This window comes from Tupaia chinensis, unplaced genomic scaffold, assembly GCF_000334495.1.
Source record: "Tupaia chinensis unplaced genomic scaffold, TupChi_1.0 Scaffold000320_1, whole genome shotgun sequence".
Taxonomy (NCBI): Eukaryota; Metazoa; Chordata; class Mammalia; order Scandentia; family Tupaiidae; genus Tupaia; species Tupaia belangeri.
Window position 1 is genome coordinate 4288062 of NW_006159813.1, and position 16772 is coordinate 4304833.

Here is a 16772-nt window from a genome sequence, read left to right on the forward strand (position 1 = left end):
TTGGAGAGGTTTTTGCTATAGGGCGCATGTGCTCGCTAGAAAGACAGAGAGAAACAGAGAGACAGAAAGCGAGAAATCACCCCCCAGGGGGGATGGCCACGCCACAATCCCTTCTCCTCCATTCTCCTCTCAGGATCTTGGGCATGCATGCACACGTGCCCGGTGTGAGTTTAAGCCGCCGGATCCGGGACTCAAACCGCGGTCCACTACATGGGAGTCCAGCGACATAACCATTATGCTAACTGCTGGTCCCGAGACATATTTCTTTATTTCTATATGCAGAGGAGGTTGAGTCAGGACAGAAGCACTGGAGATAGAGGGAATGATTTCTCATTTTCTCTCTCTCTAGTTAGTACACATGCCTTATAGCGAATTAAAGAAGGAGGATCTCAGAACATCGATAGAGTAGGAACAAGAAAATTCCTGCAGTAACTAGCCTTGAACAAGAGAAAAATCTCCTTTAAAACTAAATAAGAAGGAAGAAAGGAGTGGAGAAGGAACATATTTTAGCTTTTTAATGTAAAAGAAAATAAAACATAAAATCATTTTATCAGGCCAGCAGGTGATGTGGAGGTTAAGGCACTAGATCCAAAGGGCCAACAGCGTGACTCAAGTCTTGGATCCAGCAGCTTAAAAATCATGCTGTGCACATGTGCCCATGATCCTGAGAGGAGAGTGAGAGAGGAGAGATTGCAGCGTGACTCTCCTGCACCTCCCCCTCCCCACCCCACCCCGGGGAATGATTTCTCATTTTCTCTCTCTCTGTGTCTCTCTCTAGTTAGTACACATGCCTTATAGCAAAATCTAAAAATGATAACAATAACAATAATAATAATTTATCAATAATGACAAAAATGATACTAAGAAAACTAAATTGAACTATCACATTTCTTGATTACATATTTAGAAATTCTTTTCAATTGAGAAAATAAATCTATTAAAAATATAATGTATTGCCTACCATTTTATATTACCAAGCAAGTTCTTATATTGCCATGGCCAAATAAGAATTCATTAAAGTTATATGTGTATGGTATGCTTCTTTGAAAACAAGGCTTATTTGTAGCTGAATTGATTTAATTATATTATTTAATCTTATATCAAAAGATACCCCACTGTGAGGGATAAATTATATGTTCTGATTATTTTACCACTTTTCAAATAGTAGTCTTTGGACCAGTGCTGATGAATACCAGTATTATTTAACAGATATATTTAATAAGATTACAGAGGTAAGCATGATAGAATTGCTTGAGGGAGGCAGAATTTAATTACCTGTCCAGGACAGCAGAATTAATAACCCTGCTTAGATATGAAGTTACTCAATAATGCCTTGCAGAGGAGCATACTGCTTGTCGAATCTCTGAAAACTTTAGTCCACTTTAGTTTCAAGTGGCCATTACTCTATCTGCAGAGATCCTAGAGGTCATCTGTTTAGTGGCCAGCAGTCCGTCTCCCCAGCACCTGGAGGTTCCAGAAGGTCTCTTACAAACTAGCCTGATTCGGCTTACAGAATAGCAATACGATGATGATGTGGTCATTGTGTATGACAGGGAAAAGCCCTGGGAGAGCAGCACCTGGAAGCTTAAGGCTGGTATCCAGAGCTGCCCCAGAGGGGGTGACAGAAGTGAATCAGATGTCTGAAAATGGAGGGGGAGGAGTAGAGCTACTACATAAAAAGTTGATCTTTGCAGATTGGCAGAAAAGCAACTTGGCATTGCAAAATTGAGTGTGCCTAATCGCTTAGTCAATGAAGTGGCGTTTTATCTCCAGTCTTTTTTTTTTCTACCCCGGTGCCCCATGTCTACAGGACAGCGAACATGGAACCAGCTTGAGCAGGGAGATGGACAGCCTGGGCAGCAACCATTCCATCCCAAGCATGTCTGTGAGCACAGGCAGCCAGAGCAGCAGTGTGAACAGCATGCAGGAGGTCATGGACGAGAGCAGCTCTGAGCTCGTTATGATGCACGATGACGAAAGCCCAGTTAATTCTAGCTCCTCCGTGGTGCACAAAAAGGTAGGTTTCTTGGTACTGCTCATTGTGCCACACTTTGTCAATCATAGTGAAGCCAGCTCAGGTCACTTGGCTTCCAGACATTTTAGAGTTTTTTTTTTTTTTTAAGTAGGGACTAAACCTAGCACTTGACAGTTTTCTTACAGTAAAAGATGAGGGATTATGCAGGTGACTTCTGTGCCTCTTGCTTCTTCCTCTTTCATTACTTTGATGTCCACTACAATCAATAAATAAAATTAAATAAATCCATACATCTTCAAGTCAATGAATCTGATATGTCCTTTACTAAACCAATAACCTTTATACAGTGGGTCTAAAGGTATAAAAAGGCCTTCAGCACTTTCTGAAGTAATCTATTGGTTGTGTTCTTTTAGAAGTATGCTCTTTCAAGGTTTGCCCCAGAGTGTAGTGACTAGCACAGTACATAGCTAATAAGATACCTATGACAGACCAGCGTTTTGAATCCCAACCCTGGCAGCTTGAAAAACATGCCAGGCTGGGGCTGGCAGGTGGTGTGGTGGGTAGGGCACTAGACTCCCACATGGCCAACCACAATTTGAGTCCCAGACCTGGCGGCTTGCTTTCTCACTTTCCCTCTTTCTCTCTCTGATCACATTTAAAAATAAAAATAATAAATAATAATAAATTAAATAAATAATTATTTTTTATGAAAAGAAAAACACACCAGATAATTAAAGAAATATGTTTCTATATTCCCAACATAGTGTTTGTTTTAGAAATAATTTCTACTCTTCTGCTGATCCTTGAATTTATTGCTTATAATTCTAAGGCTAGTTCTCTGCCAACTTAAATATTCCAACTTTTGAATGAATAATTCTGGTATTTTACTTTGGTTACTTTTTTTTTTTGGAAAGGTTTTTGCTATAGGGCACATGCACTCACCAGAAAGACAGAGAGAGACAGAGACAGAAAGTGAAAAATCACCCCCCGGGGGGATGGCCACCCCACAACCCCTTCTCCTCCGTTCTCCTCTAGGGATCTTGGGCATGCACACACACAAGCCTGGCATGAGTTTAAGCCACCGAGTCTAGGACTCGAACTGCAGTTGACTATATGAGAGTCCAGCGACATAGCCATTACTCCAACTGCTGGTCCCTACTTTAGTTTTTCAATCAAAAATCCTTATTTCATGTAAGCCTTTCATGATTAATAATTAAAAATTTTAAGTTTTCTTTTATTATTGTCAGAAATAATACACTGCTCACCAGAGAGACAGAGAGGGAGAAAGCATCCCCACTGAGATGTGATCTCACCACAGTTTCTTCTCCATTTTTCTATCCTGTTCAGGTTTTGGGCATGCACACACGTGTACCCAATGTGTTTTTCAAGCCACCGGGGTGGGATTCAAATCACAGTCTGCCATGTGGAATCTATCTCCTTTAACCACTAGGGCATAGAGCCAGCCCAAGTTGAAATATTTTAAGGAAAAATAAGAAAAAAAATGTTAAAGCAATTTCTGTAAAATTAATATTTCACAAAATTTTCAGTAATTCTTTGTATAAGTTCTCCAAAAGTGTTTTACCTTAGGTAAATATTCTATTTTAGGAACCAGCAGATAGCATAATGGTTATGCCGCTGGACTCCCATGTAGTTGTGGTTCAAGTCCCATACCCAACGGCTTAAAACTTACACCTGGTGTGTGCCCAAGATCCTAGGAAAAGAATGGAAGAAAAGGGGTTGTAGCATGGCCATTCCCCCAGGGAGGTGATTTTTCACTTTCTGTCTCTCTAGTGAGTGCATACACCCTAAGCAAAAATCTCTCTAAAAATAAAAACAAATAAAAAATTTAAAATAGTCCATTTTATGGAATTATAGAAAAGGATCACTTAAATTTTTTTTTTCCTTATCAGGTATAAGAGAGCAATGTATGTGCTTATTATAATAAATGACAGTGATCACATTCTAATTCCAGTGAGAGAGCACACTTAGTGTTTTTTCACTAGATGTCTATTAGCTGTGCCTTTTTCTTGGGAGAGAAAGGAAATTGAACGGGAAAGGAGGAAGAGTACAAGAAAATATATTGGTGCCTGGTAGCATGTAGAGAAATATACATTTTTCTAACAAATGGACTTATTAATTTATTCAGCAAGTATTGGTGGAGACCTCTACCATGACCCAGGAACTATGGTAGACCCTACACATACAGAAGAAATAAAACAAGATATGGTACCTTCATGGAGCTTGTTGTCTACTGGGGAGAGTAAGCAAATAATCACATAAATAACTACCTGGATATAATGTAACTATGACCCTTGCTTTGGGGAAAAGGAGGACCAAATATAGCAGAGAGTAATGGAAAGTTTATCTGATGAAGTAACATTTAAGCTCTAAGTTCAGAGAAGTAAAAGCTAGCTAGCTTGGAGAGAGAGAACAGGGTGAGTCCGAAAGCGACAAATACAAAGGTCCTGAGACCAACAGAGATCTGTGTTCAAGGATGAGAGGTTAGAGTTCAGAGAGCTATGTGTACAGTGAGTTAGGGCAAGGGGGACAAAAGGGCCCAGATTATCAGGAAGCCATGGATGCAGTTTGAAGGAAGTAGCAATATCAGACAGGTGCACAAAGCTGCCGGAGGTCAGCATTGCCACCTGGTCCCTTTCAAACATAGGGAAGTGGTCAATTACCTGAAGAATAGAAGAAGTTGTGTGGGTTCTCTGTAGAGGGAGCAATCATGGATACTGCAGGTCTGGCTCTTCCTTGTCTCTTACCCCGGTGGCTCCACAGGTATAGGAAGCCAAGGAAAATGAATTCAGCTGGATCTTTTTAACTCAAGGGTGTCTCAGACAGAAACCCAGAATTAGAAGAAATACACTACAGACCTAATCCATGTGAAAGAAAACCCTGTAATAGAGCTGACTGAGGAGGTTAATTTTAATTTTGGTGCTGTGTCGTAGAACTGTCTGGTAATATAGGTATTTAATATTTTTTCTCTCTAATGTAATCACTTCAGAAGAAAAAAATATATATATACACACACACACACACACATATGTATGTATTTTCAATAGAGTGTGTGTGCTCACCAAAGAGAGACAGATTCAGAGAGAGGGAAAGCAAGAAATCATCCTTCGGGGTGTGGCCATGCTGCAATCTCTTCTCCAATCTCCTCTCAGGATTTTAGGCTTGCACGCACATGTGCCTGGTGTGATTTTCAATTGAGCTGCTGGGTCTGAGACTCAAACCAGAGTCAGCTATGTGGGATCCAGCCACCTTAACCTCCATGCCACCTGTTCAGCCAAAGAATAGTTATAATTTGTTATAGAGTAGAAGGCAGTTGTATTTGATTCACTCTGTGTGCGTGTGTATATACATGTATATATGTGTGTGTATATATACATGTATATATGTATATATGCATGTATATACATATATATGTATGTCAGAAAGAATTTAAGTTATAAAGTGCATTTCTACCTGATTATAAACAGTGTAGAGGAAATGTAATGAAAGGAGATTTAAACATTTTTGCAAATAAAAATTTGAATGTGTTTACTTAAAAGCATAAGAAGGCTAGACCTAGCCCAAGCGACACAGGCTGTAGGGCACAATGTGCAATTCTGGAGCCATGTAACAAGCCCAGGTTCAGATTTCAGGTTCATCCGAACACACCAGGCAAGCCCACATGCACCTGTGATCCTGGCTGACTGGAAGTTAGAGGAGGATCACAATGTGGCAAGACCCTGTCAAGGGTACCCCCTTTTCCTTTTTCTCCCTCTCTCTTATAAAAGAAAGAAACTTTAAAATGTATACAAATAGGCTAGAAAAATAGAATATATAATATGTGAAAACAATGTTAAATATGATGTCGCCTCATGAAATCCATGTAGTCTCCATACCTGAGCTTAAAAATACTATCTTTAAAAACAATAGATTTTAAAAATCATTCAAAAGTTTCTATCTGTTGATTTATTTAAATTCCTGAAACTTTTTCACATAGGATCATAATATAGTCTTAAACCCTCTCAATAAATATCTTTGCATATTGGATTATGGAATGAGGAAACTCGTTTATGATATTATCTGCTTCTGTTAGTTTTATTATACTCTAAGTAAGTCACAGACCTCTCTGGGCCGCAGTTTCTCCATATGTAAAATTAAGATTACTTCTATATGGGATTTCAAAGGTCCCCTCTAGGTGTAAACTTCTATGCTTCTCTTCTCATAATCTTTAAAGAAGCAGTTCCTAAGGCCAGCTGGTGGCATGGTGGTTAAAGCAGCTAGATCACACTGGCCAACTGTGGTTTGAGTCCTGGATTCACATCATATAGTATGACTACACCTCATTGGAGGGTGTTTTCTCTCTCTCTCTGGCTGGGCACATCGTATGTGCATGCCCAAAATCTTGAACAGAGAAATAGAGGAGAAGGAATCGTAGCATGACCATTGCCCATGGAGAGTGCTTTCTCATTTTCCTTCTCTCTCTGTCTCTCTTTGGTGAGTGCATGTGCCCTCCAAAAAATTTTAAAAATAAAGAGGAAGCAATTGTCAGCCACTTCTCATCCAGGTCTGCCTTTATGCTTTACGTTACATATCTGGATTCCCTTCAAAAAGAGGAGTTTTTGTTATTGTTTGTTTGTTTACTATAGGGCATTTGAGCTCACTAGAGAGTTACATGGGGGGAGAGGGAGAGAGAAAGAGAAAGAAAGGGAAAGTGAGAATTACCCCCCAGGGGAATGGCCACACTGCATTCCCTTCTCCATTTCCCTTTCAGGATTTTGGGCACACACACACATGCCTGGCATGATTTTCAAGCCACTGGGTTTGGAATTGGAATCATGTAGCCAGCCATGTGAGATCCAGCCTCCTTAACCACCACACCACCTGCTGGTCCTGAAAAAGAGGGATTTTTTTTTTAAGTCACTGGCCTAGTCAATTCCTTCTTCTCTGTACCAATACTGTGGTAACTACACTTGATTACATGTAGGTATAGGTGACATTTGTGTCTCGGATTAGATTCAGAGAAGCAGAACCGAAGTAGGTTAACCCTGGAGGATTTTGTTTGTTTTTAGAGAGATTTTTGCTATAGGGCACATGCGTTTACCAAAGAGACAGAGAGCGGCAGACAAAAAGCAAGAAATCACCCCTTGGGAAGAAGGTGGCCACTCTGCAATCCCTTCTCAGTTTTCCTCTTGGGATTTTGGGCACACACGCAAATGCCTGGTTTGTTTTTGTTTTAAGCCACCGAGTGAGTCTAGGACTCAAACTGCTGTCAACTCCATGGGAGTCCAGCAACGTAACCATTGTTATCTGCTGGCTCCAGGATTTGTTTTTAATTAAATTCCTTTAGCCATAGGGCGGGCACCACCACGCCCAAATTCCTTTGGGATCAACACCTGGGAAAAATGGAGAAGGAAGCAGCATTGGACAAAGTGCAAAGTTGAACTGAGATGCCAGCCTGATAGCAGCCTCAACCAGCCCCCCAAAAAACACTGCAACTACAATTGCCTCAGAGTCTTCCAAGCTGGGCAGAAATGGCCAGACTTTGATATTCCCACCCAGATCAGTCACTGTGGGCATCCTGGAAGGATGTGAACCTGAAAAAGGCTGCTCTAGAAAGCCCGGGCAATTGTCAATAGGATTCCCCAACCTCTGGGGCAGTAAGTCCTTTCATAAAGGAAGATCTGGGCATCTGACAAAGTGTGTGACCACAGGGCCAACCCCATAGCCTAGTGGTTATTGGAGCCAGATGTCACATGGCCAATCTGTGGTTCAAATCTCGGCCTCAGCAGCTTGAAAACATGCTGGACACATGTGCATGTGTGCCCAAAATCTTGACAGGGTGGAAAAATGGATTGGAAGAGATTATAGTATGACTACACCTCATTGGAGGGTGTTTTCTCTCTCTCTCTGGCTCTCTCTGGTGAGCACACATGCCTTCTGGCAATGATAATAATAATAATATGTGACCACAAGGATTATCTTGTAAAGCAAGCAAGCAATGTTGTCATACAAAACATTTACTAGTTTTGCCTGGGTTCATGTCCAGAATCTTAAAAAAGTCTAATAATTATTAAATTATCATATGCTAAATAATGTTCTAATTGTTATTTTATTACCCTATTTTATATTCTTTTAATACTTATCACTATATAAAATTATATTATGTACTAATTTGTTTATTATTTTGTGACTAGAATGTAAATTCCATTAGGGCAGGGACGAAGCCTTTTTTTTGTCCATAGAGTATGTGCACTTACCAGAGAGACAGATAAAGTGAAAATACCACCACCACCACCACCACCCCCACCATGGGGAATGGCCACACCACAATCCCATCTCCTCTATTCTTGAGATTTGGGGCGTGCGCGCATGCGCGCGCACACACACACGGAGCATGTTTTTCAAGCGAGTGCATTCAGAACTCAAATCACAAAGTCAGCCATGTGGGATCCAGCTGCCTTAACCACCACACCACAGGCTGACCCAGAACTATGCCTGTCTTGTTCAGCACCATAACCCTAATTCATAGATAGTGCCTAGCCCAGCATAGAAACTCAGTAAATAAAGGAATGAATGAGTGTATGATGAAAATAAGCATAAGGAATACATTAATTACCAAATATGAAACATCATACTCTTCTGATTCATTGAACATAAGAGCTACATATTCTTAAGTATTTTCTTTATGATTTGAAAGAGTTAATAATTACAGTTTCTTCAATAATAATACCCAAGACAATGAGAGCATGCTTAATGAACACCAAAATATTAGAATAAGGGTAAGAGGGGCTAGTAGTTGGTGTGGTAGTTTTGGGCGCTGGACTCCTGCATAGCCGACCACAGTTGAAGTCCTGGACCTGGTGGCTTGATTTCTCACTTTCCCTCTCTCTCTCTGTCTCTCTCTGGTCAAATTTAAAAAATAATGATAATTTTTTTTGAAAGAATAAAGGTGAGAACCCACCCGGTAGTCTAGTGGTTAAGGCAACCAGATCCCACATAGCTAACTGCAGTTCAAATCCTGGCCCCAGTGGCTTGAAAATCACACAAGGTAAATGTGCATGCTCAAAATCCTGACAGGATGGAGAAATGGAGAAGGGATTCAAATGTGCCCACACCCCCATTGAGGGTGCTTTTTCCCTTTCTTTCTCTGTCTCTCTCTCACTCTGGCAAGTTTCCTAAAACTTTACTTGGTGCTTCCTGGCAAGCATACATGCCCTCTGACAGTTTGAAAAAAGAAAAAGGGCAAGGAATTTTTTTGTCTCCCTTGATTGTTACAATCAAGCAGGCATATCCTAAATTAGTCAAATCATAGATCTGATGTAGATTTCCATTTTATATAAGAAGTAAACTCACTTTTAAAGGTCATGTGCAACTAGTGAGAGTGTGACTTGCAATTTGCTGCTCTGTATCTGGAATGAAGTTGGCCTGATTTTAGCAGGACAGTTTCACTATCAGAGATCAAGCGCCCAACACATAAAATGGGACACTAGAAATTTCCCTCTAACATCAGGATTTCAAATTATTCTTTATTTCCAGTCCTTGCTTATACCGTGGTCTTTCCCAGGTCCTGAAGGTATCCTAATCATCCTAATCTTTTTAAGCAAGAATGATTTGATAAATTTACATGCATATTCTTTTTTTTTTTTTTTTTTTGAGAGGTTTTTGCTATAGGGCGCTTGCACTCACCAGAGAGACAGAAAGTGAGAAATCACCCTCCAGGGGGAATGGCCACACTGCAATCCCTTCTCCTCCATTCTCCTCTCAGGATCTTGGGCATGCGCGTACGCGCACCTGGTGTGTTTAAGCCTCCGGGTCCGGGACTCGAACCACAGTCAACTAAATGGGAGTCCAGCAACATAACCATTATGCTAACTTCTGGTCCCTACATGCATATTCTGATAAAATAAGTTTTTAAATGTTTACTTCTTCCCCCCTTGTTGGTATTGCCACACTGCTTGTTTCAACAACAAGGATGTCAACACGTCTCTAATGGCACCTCCTCAGCCACCTTTCCCTTCACCCACACCAGCACTGTATCTGGTACATAGTACGCACTCAGTGAATGTTTTCTGAAACTGAAGATGGCCTTTACATGACTCTACAGCTCAATTCTTGACTTTCATTTTTATACCAGAGGGTGCACTCAGGTGCAAGACAAAAAGAAACACAGAAAAAGCACCCTCCCACAGGACCTGGTCACACTGCAACCTTTTTTCCTCCAGTTCTCCATCCCATGAGAATCTTGGACATATAAGAGCACACAGCATGTTTTTCAAGCCTGGGACTTGAACCCTGTTCAGCCTTGTGACACCAAGCTTCCACTGCACTGCTTCTATCTGCTGCACTACAGGATTGGCCCCAGTTCTTGATTATCCACAAGTGACCTTGGGACAAACTTTTTTTTTTTGAGAGGTTTTTCACTATAGGGCATGTGTGCTCGCCAGACAGACAGAAAGAGACAGAGAAACAGAAAGCGAGAAATCACCTCCCAGGGGGGATGGTCACACCGCAATCCCTTCTCCTCCAATCTCCTCTCGGGATCTTGGGCATGCACGCACACGCGCCCGGTGTGAGTTTTAAGCCACCAGGTCCGGGACACGAACCGCGGTCGACTACGTGGGAGTCCAGCGACATAGCCATTACGCCAACTGTTGGTTCCTGGGACAAACTTTTGCTCCAGTTTAATTTTTTGGTTGTCACCTGACCTGCTCCTGAGCCAGATTCCATCCTGTTCCATAAAATCATTGTGTATAAAGCAGCAACAGATTTAATAATATCCTAAGCAACAAAGTCTATTTTTGCCTGCTGCCTCCTTCTATTAGTATAGAACGTGAGACTTTAATATATTAAAAGCACTTTTTTGGGTTTTGTTTTTAGATTTTTTTGTCATAGGGCACACATGCTTGCCAGAGAATAACACAAAGAGAAGAAAAGTAAGAAATCACTCCCAAGGGAAGATGGTCATGCCACAATCTCTTTTGTTCTTTAATCAATGTTATTTTGAGGATGCCTAATGCCCCCCAGTCATAATGGCCCACTTTTAGGGATTATTAGAAAAAATATATTTTTTAAATTATCCAGTCCTAATTCCTAAAACTTTGCTTGGTGTTTCTTATTAGTTAATGTGATAATTTTTTGTTTTTTTAATATCCTCTCCTTTTAAAAAAGAACAGCTTTCACCATTTCATGGGAGGAAAAAAGGAAATGCCCTTGAGGGGATAGGATGTTCTAGTTTAATTTTCCCTCGTTTCAATGACCTTTCCTACTTTCCTATTATTTTTGCTGAAGAGAGGGGCAGATTCTTTGACTCTTCAACTTGCAGCTGCCAGAGTAAAAGTAAATTATCATATGGAGATAATATTTCTCTCTCTCTCTTCTTTTTTTAAAAAAAAGTTGTCAGAAGGTGCATGCCCTTACCAGAGAGAGACAGAGAGAAAGTAAGAAAGCATTCCCCGTGGGGGATGGTCATGCCACAGTCCTTGTTCCATCAATTTTCCTTTTGGGGTTTTTGGCTTATGCACCTGGCATGTTTCTCAAGCTGCCAGATCTGGAATTTCAACCTGGCAGCTTGAGAAACATGTGGCTGGCCAAGTGGGATCCAGACACCTTAACCACCATGCCATAGACTAACCTGATAATGTTTCTTGAATACGGTAGTCACATGACACCTTCTTATCCTCTACCATTTTTTCTCCCTAATTATCCTTCTGGGTTAAGAGATCCTTTCCTGTCTATTCTCACCTTCCTCTAGCCCAAGCTTTTGAAAGCTCTAACAAAAATTTAATTTTTATTAATCTATTTTATTAGTTTATTTTTATTGCCAGAGAGCACACACATTCACCAAAGAGAGAGAAAGCAGCGGAGCATGGTCACACTGCAGTTCTTTGTCCTCTCTTGTTCCATTCCTTCAGGATCTGGGGCATATTTACGCATGCATCCAGTGTGCTTTTTAAGCTGCCAGAGCCAGAACTCAAACTATGGTTGTCATGTGGGATCTGGCTCCCAAAGCTTAGTGCTTAACTACTGCACTGTGAACCAGCCCAATAATTTAATAATTTTGAGGGGCTAGACAGTGCCACAGAGGTACAGTGCAGTGCTCTGTGAGGCTGACCCACATGGGAAGGTTCTAGGTTCCTATCTGAAGAATTCACCAAATATGTCAGGCATAGATGAGCCCATGATCTGGGACTGGCAGGCTGAGGATGGATTGTGGCTCTGGGACCCTCTTGGGGTATTCTCTCTCTCTGGAATGGAAGAAATAAATAAACCTTTTTAAAAAATCATAATAATTTTGAAATGAATAAAACAAAGCATCAGCAAACCCACAGCATGAAAAAGTGTGAGAGTTTATAGAAAGAATTGTTTCTCCTCACCAGATAAAAGCCATTTTAGATACACACCCCAACCCTTGCCACATAAAAGTGTGCTTATGTGAAAAAAAAAAAAAAGTGTGCTTATGTGTATGTGTGTGTATCACTATTTTATGACTTTATCTTAGAGTACAGAGAGGCAGATTTTTATGAAATACAAATTTGAATTCTGTTAAATAATCCAAGGGAAAATGTCATTTTCTCAAAATCTCCTCAGCCCTATATTCTTGAGCTTATTTATTCAGCAAACATTTACTGAATGCCTACTAAGTATCAAGCACTAAGCCAGGTGCTGGGGAGACTGAGAATGTTCAAACTGCATTTACTCTGCCTTCAAAAAGCCCACAGTCTCATGCAGAGAGAGACAAGTAAGTATGATGAGTACTGTAATAAAGGTTACTCAAAACACATTGAGGTCCAGAGGACTGAATTCCATGGTTAAATTTGAATTAATTCATCTAGGGAAGTGGCTACACCACACATCTTCATTTCAGAAGCATAATTGTCAGACAGTCAGGGGAAAAACTTCTAAATAATATAGTGCAACTCCTTCTCCAAGGTATAATACTGGGTTGTTGAAAAAGTCGTGACACATTTTTGCATAGGAAAACAGAAATATATGTCATGACTTTTCTGACAACTCAGTAGTAACACTGGTGCCACATCTTGTATAAAAGTTCAATTCTTTTTACTAAAGATTTTGAGCAAATATTATGACAGTTTATATTTTTAATATGGAGATGTTTATTTTTCACAATGGAAGAAGGCTATAAATTGATCAGATAAACATAGGCTTACTTAAAACTGGCCATCAATCATGTTGGGATTTCTTCTTTCCTTCCTTCCTTTCTAAATTGCTAGAGGGTGTGTGCACTTGCCAGAGGGAGAGGGAGAAAGCACCCCCCACGGGGGTGTGGTCACAATATAATCCCTTTTCCTCCATTTCTCCATCCAGTTGGGACTTTGGGCATGTACTCACAAGCATCCTATGTGTTTTTTTCAAGCTGCTGGGGCCAGGATTCAAACCACGATCAGCCCTGTGGGATCTGGCTCCGTTAACCACTAGACTACCGGACTGGGCCCATATTGATATTTTAAGAAGCTATTGTTTATTCAAGAGTGATAATGTTTTAAGAATAAATTATAGCCAAGCTATATATTTTGTCTTGGTAAAATAGAACATGGTATTTGTTCTTTTTTTTTTTTTTTCTTTTTTTGGAGAGGTTTTTGCTATAGGGTGTGGGCGCTCACCAGAAAGACAGAGAGAGACAGAGATACAAAGAATGAGAAATCACCCTCCAGGGAGGATGGCCACACCGCAATCCCTTTTCCTCCATTCTCCTCTCAGGATCTTGGGCACGCAAGCACACATGCCCAGGGTGAGTTTAAGCCACTGAGTCCGGGACTCAAATCACAGTCGACTATGTAGGAATCCAGTGACATAGCCATTCCTCCAAGTGCTGGTCCCAATATTTGTTCTTAATCTTCTAAAATCATTCTTCAAAGATGTTGGCCCTCTCATCAATGTAAATAATCTATATCCAGTGCCTTACTGAATAAAATAGCAAATTGACCCTCCTCTTTATTAATCTTCAGATGTGTACATTTCAGAAACTTTGGCAGCCTGATATAGTGGCCATTTTCAAAGAGACTGTTATTTGAAGGGACACAAAACACCCAGTACAATACACTCTATAGCCACAAGATACCCAGTAAGCAGACAACAGACAGTGCACCCAGCAAAGTTGGTACTTTAATTTTCTCAGACTTCCTTCTCAAGTCATATTTTCGCCATTTTTAAATTGCTTCATTCATGTCTTTTGGAGTTTTGAACTTTTTTAATGCAATGGAAATTGAAGATTTAAAATTCATCTCCAAATGCACTAGAAGTGGATATCTACCACAGAGACTACAATTTTATCCCGTTCTGTGGTCTTTTATATAATATTTGAAGACTTGCAGTGAAGGAGACCTCTATTACAAAGCTGCTCTAGAAAACTAAGAATTGTTTTATAAAATGAAAAGGTTTGGGGCTAGCTGCATGGTTCAGTGATAAAGCACTCCTTAAAGAGAAGCTAGGTGCCACATGGTGACCACAGTTCAAATACCCAGCCCAGTCAGCCTGACACATACCTGGCACACATGCAAGTTCTGAAGATCTGACAAACTGGAAAACTGGAGAAAGGGGACTGTGCCATAACCGCACCATTGTGGAGGGTACTTCTCTCTCTGTCTGTCTCTCACTGTGTCATGAATAAAGGAAATTTTTTAAAAGAAAGAAAGATGTGACTGGATGTGATGGCATGCACCTATAGTCTCAGCTGGTGGGCTAAGGCAGGGGGATCATGGTGGGCAAGACTGTCTTTAAAAAAAAAAAGAAGGGACCAGAAAATGTCATAGTGGTAAAAGCACTGGACTCCCATGTGGTAAACTGTGGCTAGAGGACTGGACCTGGTGGCTTAAAACTTATGCCAGACATGTATGTGTATGCATGCCCAAAAGAGGAGAATGGAGAAGAAGGAATTGTGGCGTGGCCATCTCCCCAGTGAGTGATTTCTTGCTCTCTGCCTCTGGCGAGCGCACACACCCTATACCAAAAATCTCTCTCAAAAGTAATAATAATAATAATAATAATAATAATAATAATAATAATAATGAGGCTAGTAAGTGGCATGGTGGTCAAGACACTGGAGTCCCACATGGCTGACTGCAGTTTCAGTCCTGGGCCTTGTGGCTTCCTTTCTCACTTTCCCTTTCTCTCTCTCTGTCTTTCTCTGGTGAGCACACATGTCCTATAACAAATTTAAAAATAATAATAATAAATAAAGTTAAATAATTCTTTTAAAAAGAAGAAATAATAAAATGAAAAACATTAGGGGGAAAAAAAGGATTATACAGTTAGTATTATTTATTTATTATTCTTTAAAGTAGATTTAAGTTTTGGACCTATTCTTCAAACTAACTTCTAGAGAGGCATTACTTAAAAAGTATACTTTAGTTGGTAATTTAATTATTTTTGCATTCACTAAAATCAATTTGATTTTGTGTTGTAAGTTTTCCAGTGTTTCTTTAAGTTGAATAAATTTAGAAAATAACATGGCTTTTAATTTGATAACCAGTGGCCTATACCCAGGATGCTAATATTTTTTTATCAATGATAAAACTAATTAATAAAATTATATATCTTTCTGCACTAATAAGTTTTGTTTTCATCTGTTATGTGGACAATGTGAACTCTAATATCACTCACTGGTTATCTTTGTAAATCATGTTATTATGTGAAACTTAGCTGCTGCACTTTTCCTCTCAATTAGTTTTCTTAATAAGTTAGTCAACTAATACCAAAACTATAAATTATTAATGCCTCCTATAAAACCACAGGCCTCCACCTAATGTTGTTGCTCTTTTTTTTTTTTTTTGGAGAGGTTTTTGCTATAGGGTGTGTGTGCTCTCCAGAAAGAGAGATAGAACGTGAGAAATCACCCCCCCCATGGGGTATGCCCACACTATAATCCCTTCTCTTCCATTCTCCTCTCGGTATCTTGGGCACACACGCATATGTGCCCAGCGTGAGTTTAAATCACCAGGTCTGGGACTCGAACCATAGTCACTACATGGGAATCCAGTAACATAACCATTACGCCACCTGCTGGTCCCACTAATGTTGCTCTTCTGATTACTGGCATTTAAAAGCTGCTTCCTTGGGGCCAATAGGTCGCACTGTTGTTTGAGGGCACTGGACTCCCACACAGTCGACTGCAGTTCAAGTCCCAGACCTGGCATCCTGCTTTCTCACCACCCCTCTCTCTCTCCTTCTCTCACTCTCTCTCACTCTGTCTCTCTCTGGTCAAATTAAGATAAATAAATAAAGTTAAATAAAATAATTCTTTTTTTAAAAAAATAGCTGCTTCCTTTTCTGGAACCACAGTAATAAGTAAGTCCAATTTCAGATATAAATGTAAATTTTTCTTTTCTTTTCTTTTTTCTTTTTTCTTTTTTTTTTTTTTTTTAGGATTTTGCCATAGGGTGCTTGTGCTCATGGAAGAGAAACAGAGAGGAGGAAAGTGAGAAATCACCCCCCAGGAGGGATGACCACACATTAATCCCCTCTCCTCCATTCTCCTCTCAGGATTTTGAGCATGCACACACAAACACACCTGCACCTGGTGTGATTCTCAAGCTGCCAGACTCCGGAGCTTGAACGGTGGTTGGCCATGTGGGAGTCCAGTGCCTTAGCCACAATGCCACCTGCTGGCCCCATAGATGTGATTTATTCATAAATACACCGTAAATTGTAGTAGGTCCTGGTGCCTTTCTCTTTAGAATCTTAAATCTAGTGCATAGAGAGATTACACACCTAATCTCTCTTCTCTGTAACTTAAGAGTTGAGATTTCCTGGGAAATAATGTAGGATAATTTTAATTGACCCT

General features: G+C 40.2%; 1 protein-coding gene across 1 annotated transcript in view; it reads left to right on the forward strand.

Moving 5' to 3' along the window:
• TAOK3 (TAO kinase 3) overlaps positions 1 to 16772 on the forward strand; it is a 220125-nt gene that overhangs the window by 158831 nt on the left and 44522 nt on the right. The window contains exon 13 of the mRNA XM_006151557.3: positions 1811 to 2017. Coding sequence (XP_006151619.1) covers positions 1811 to 2017 — 207 coding nt within the window. The remainder of the gene's footprint in view (positions 1 to 1810; positions 2018 to 16772) is intronic.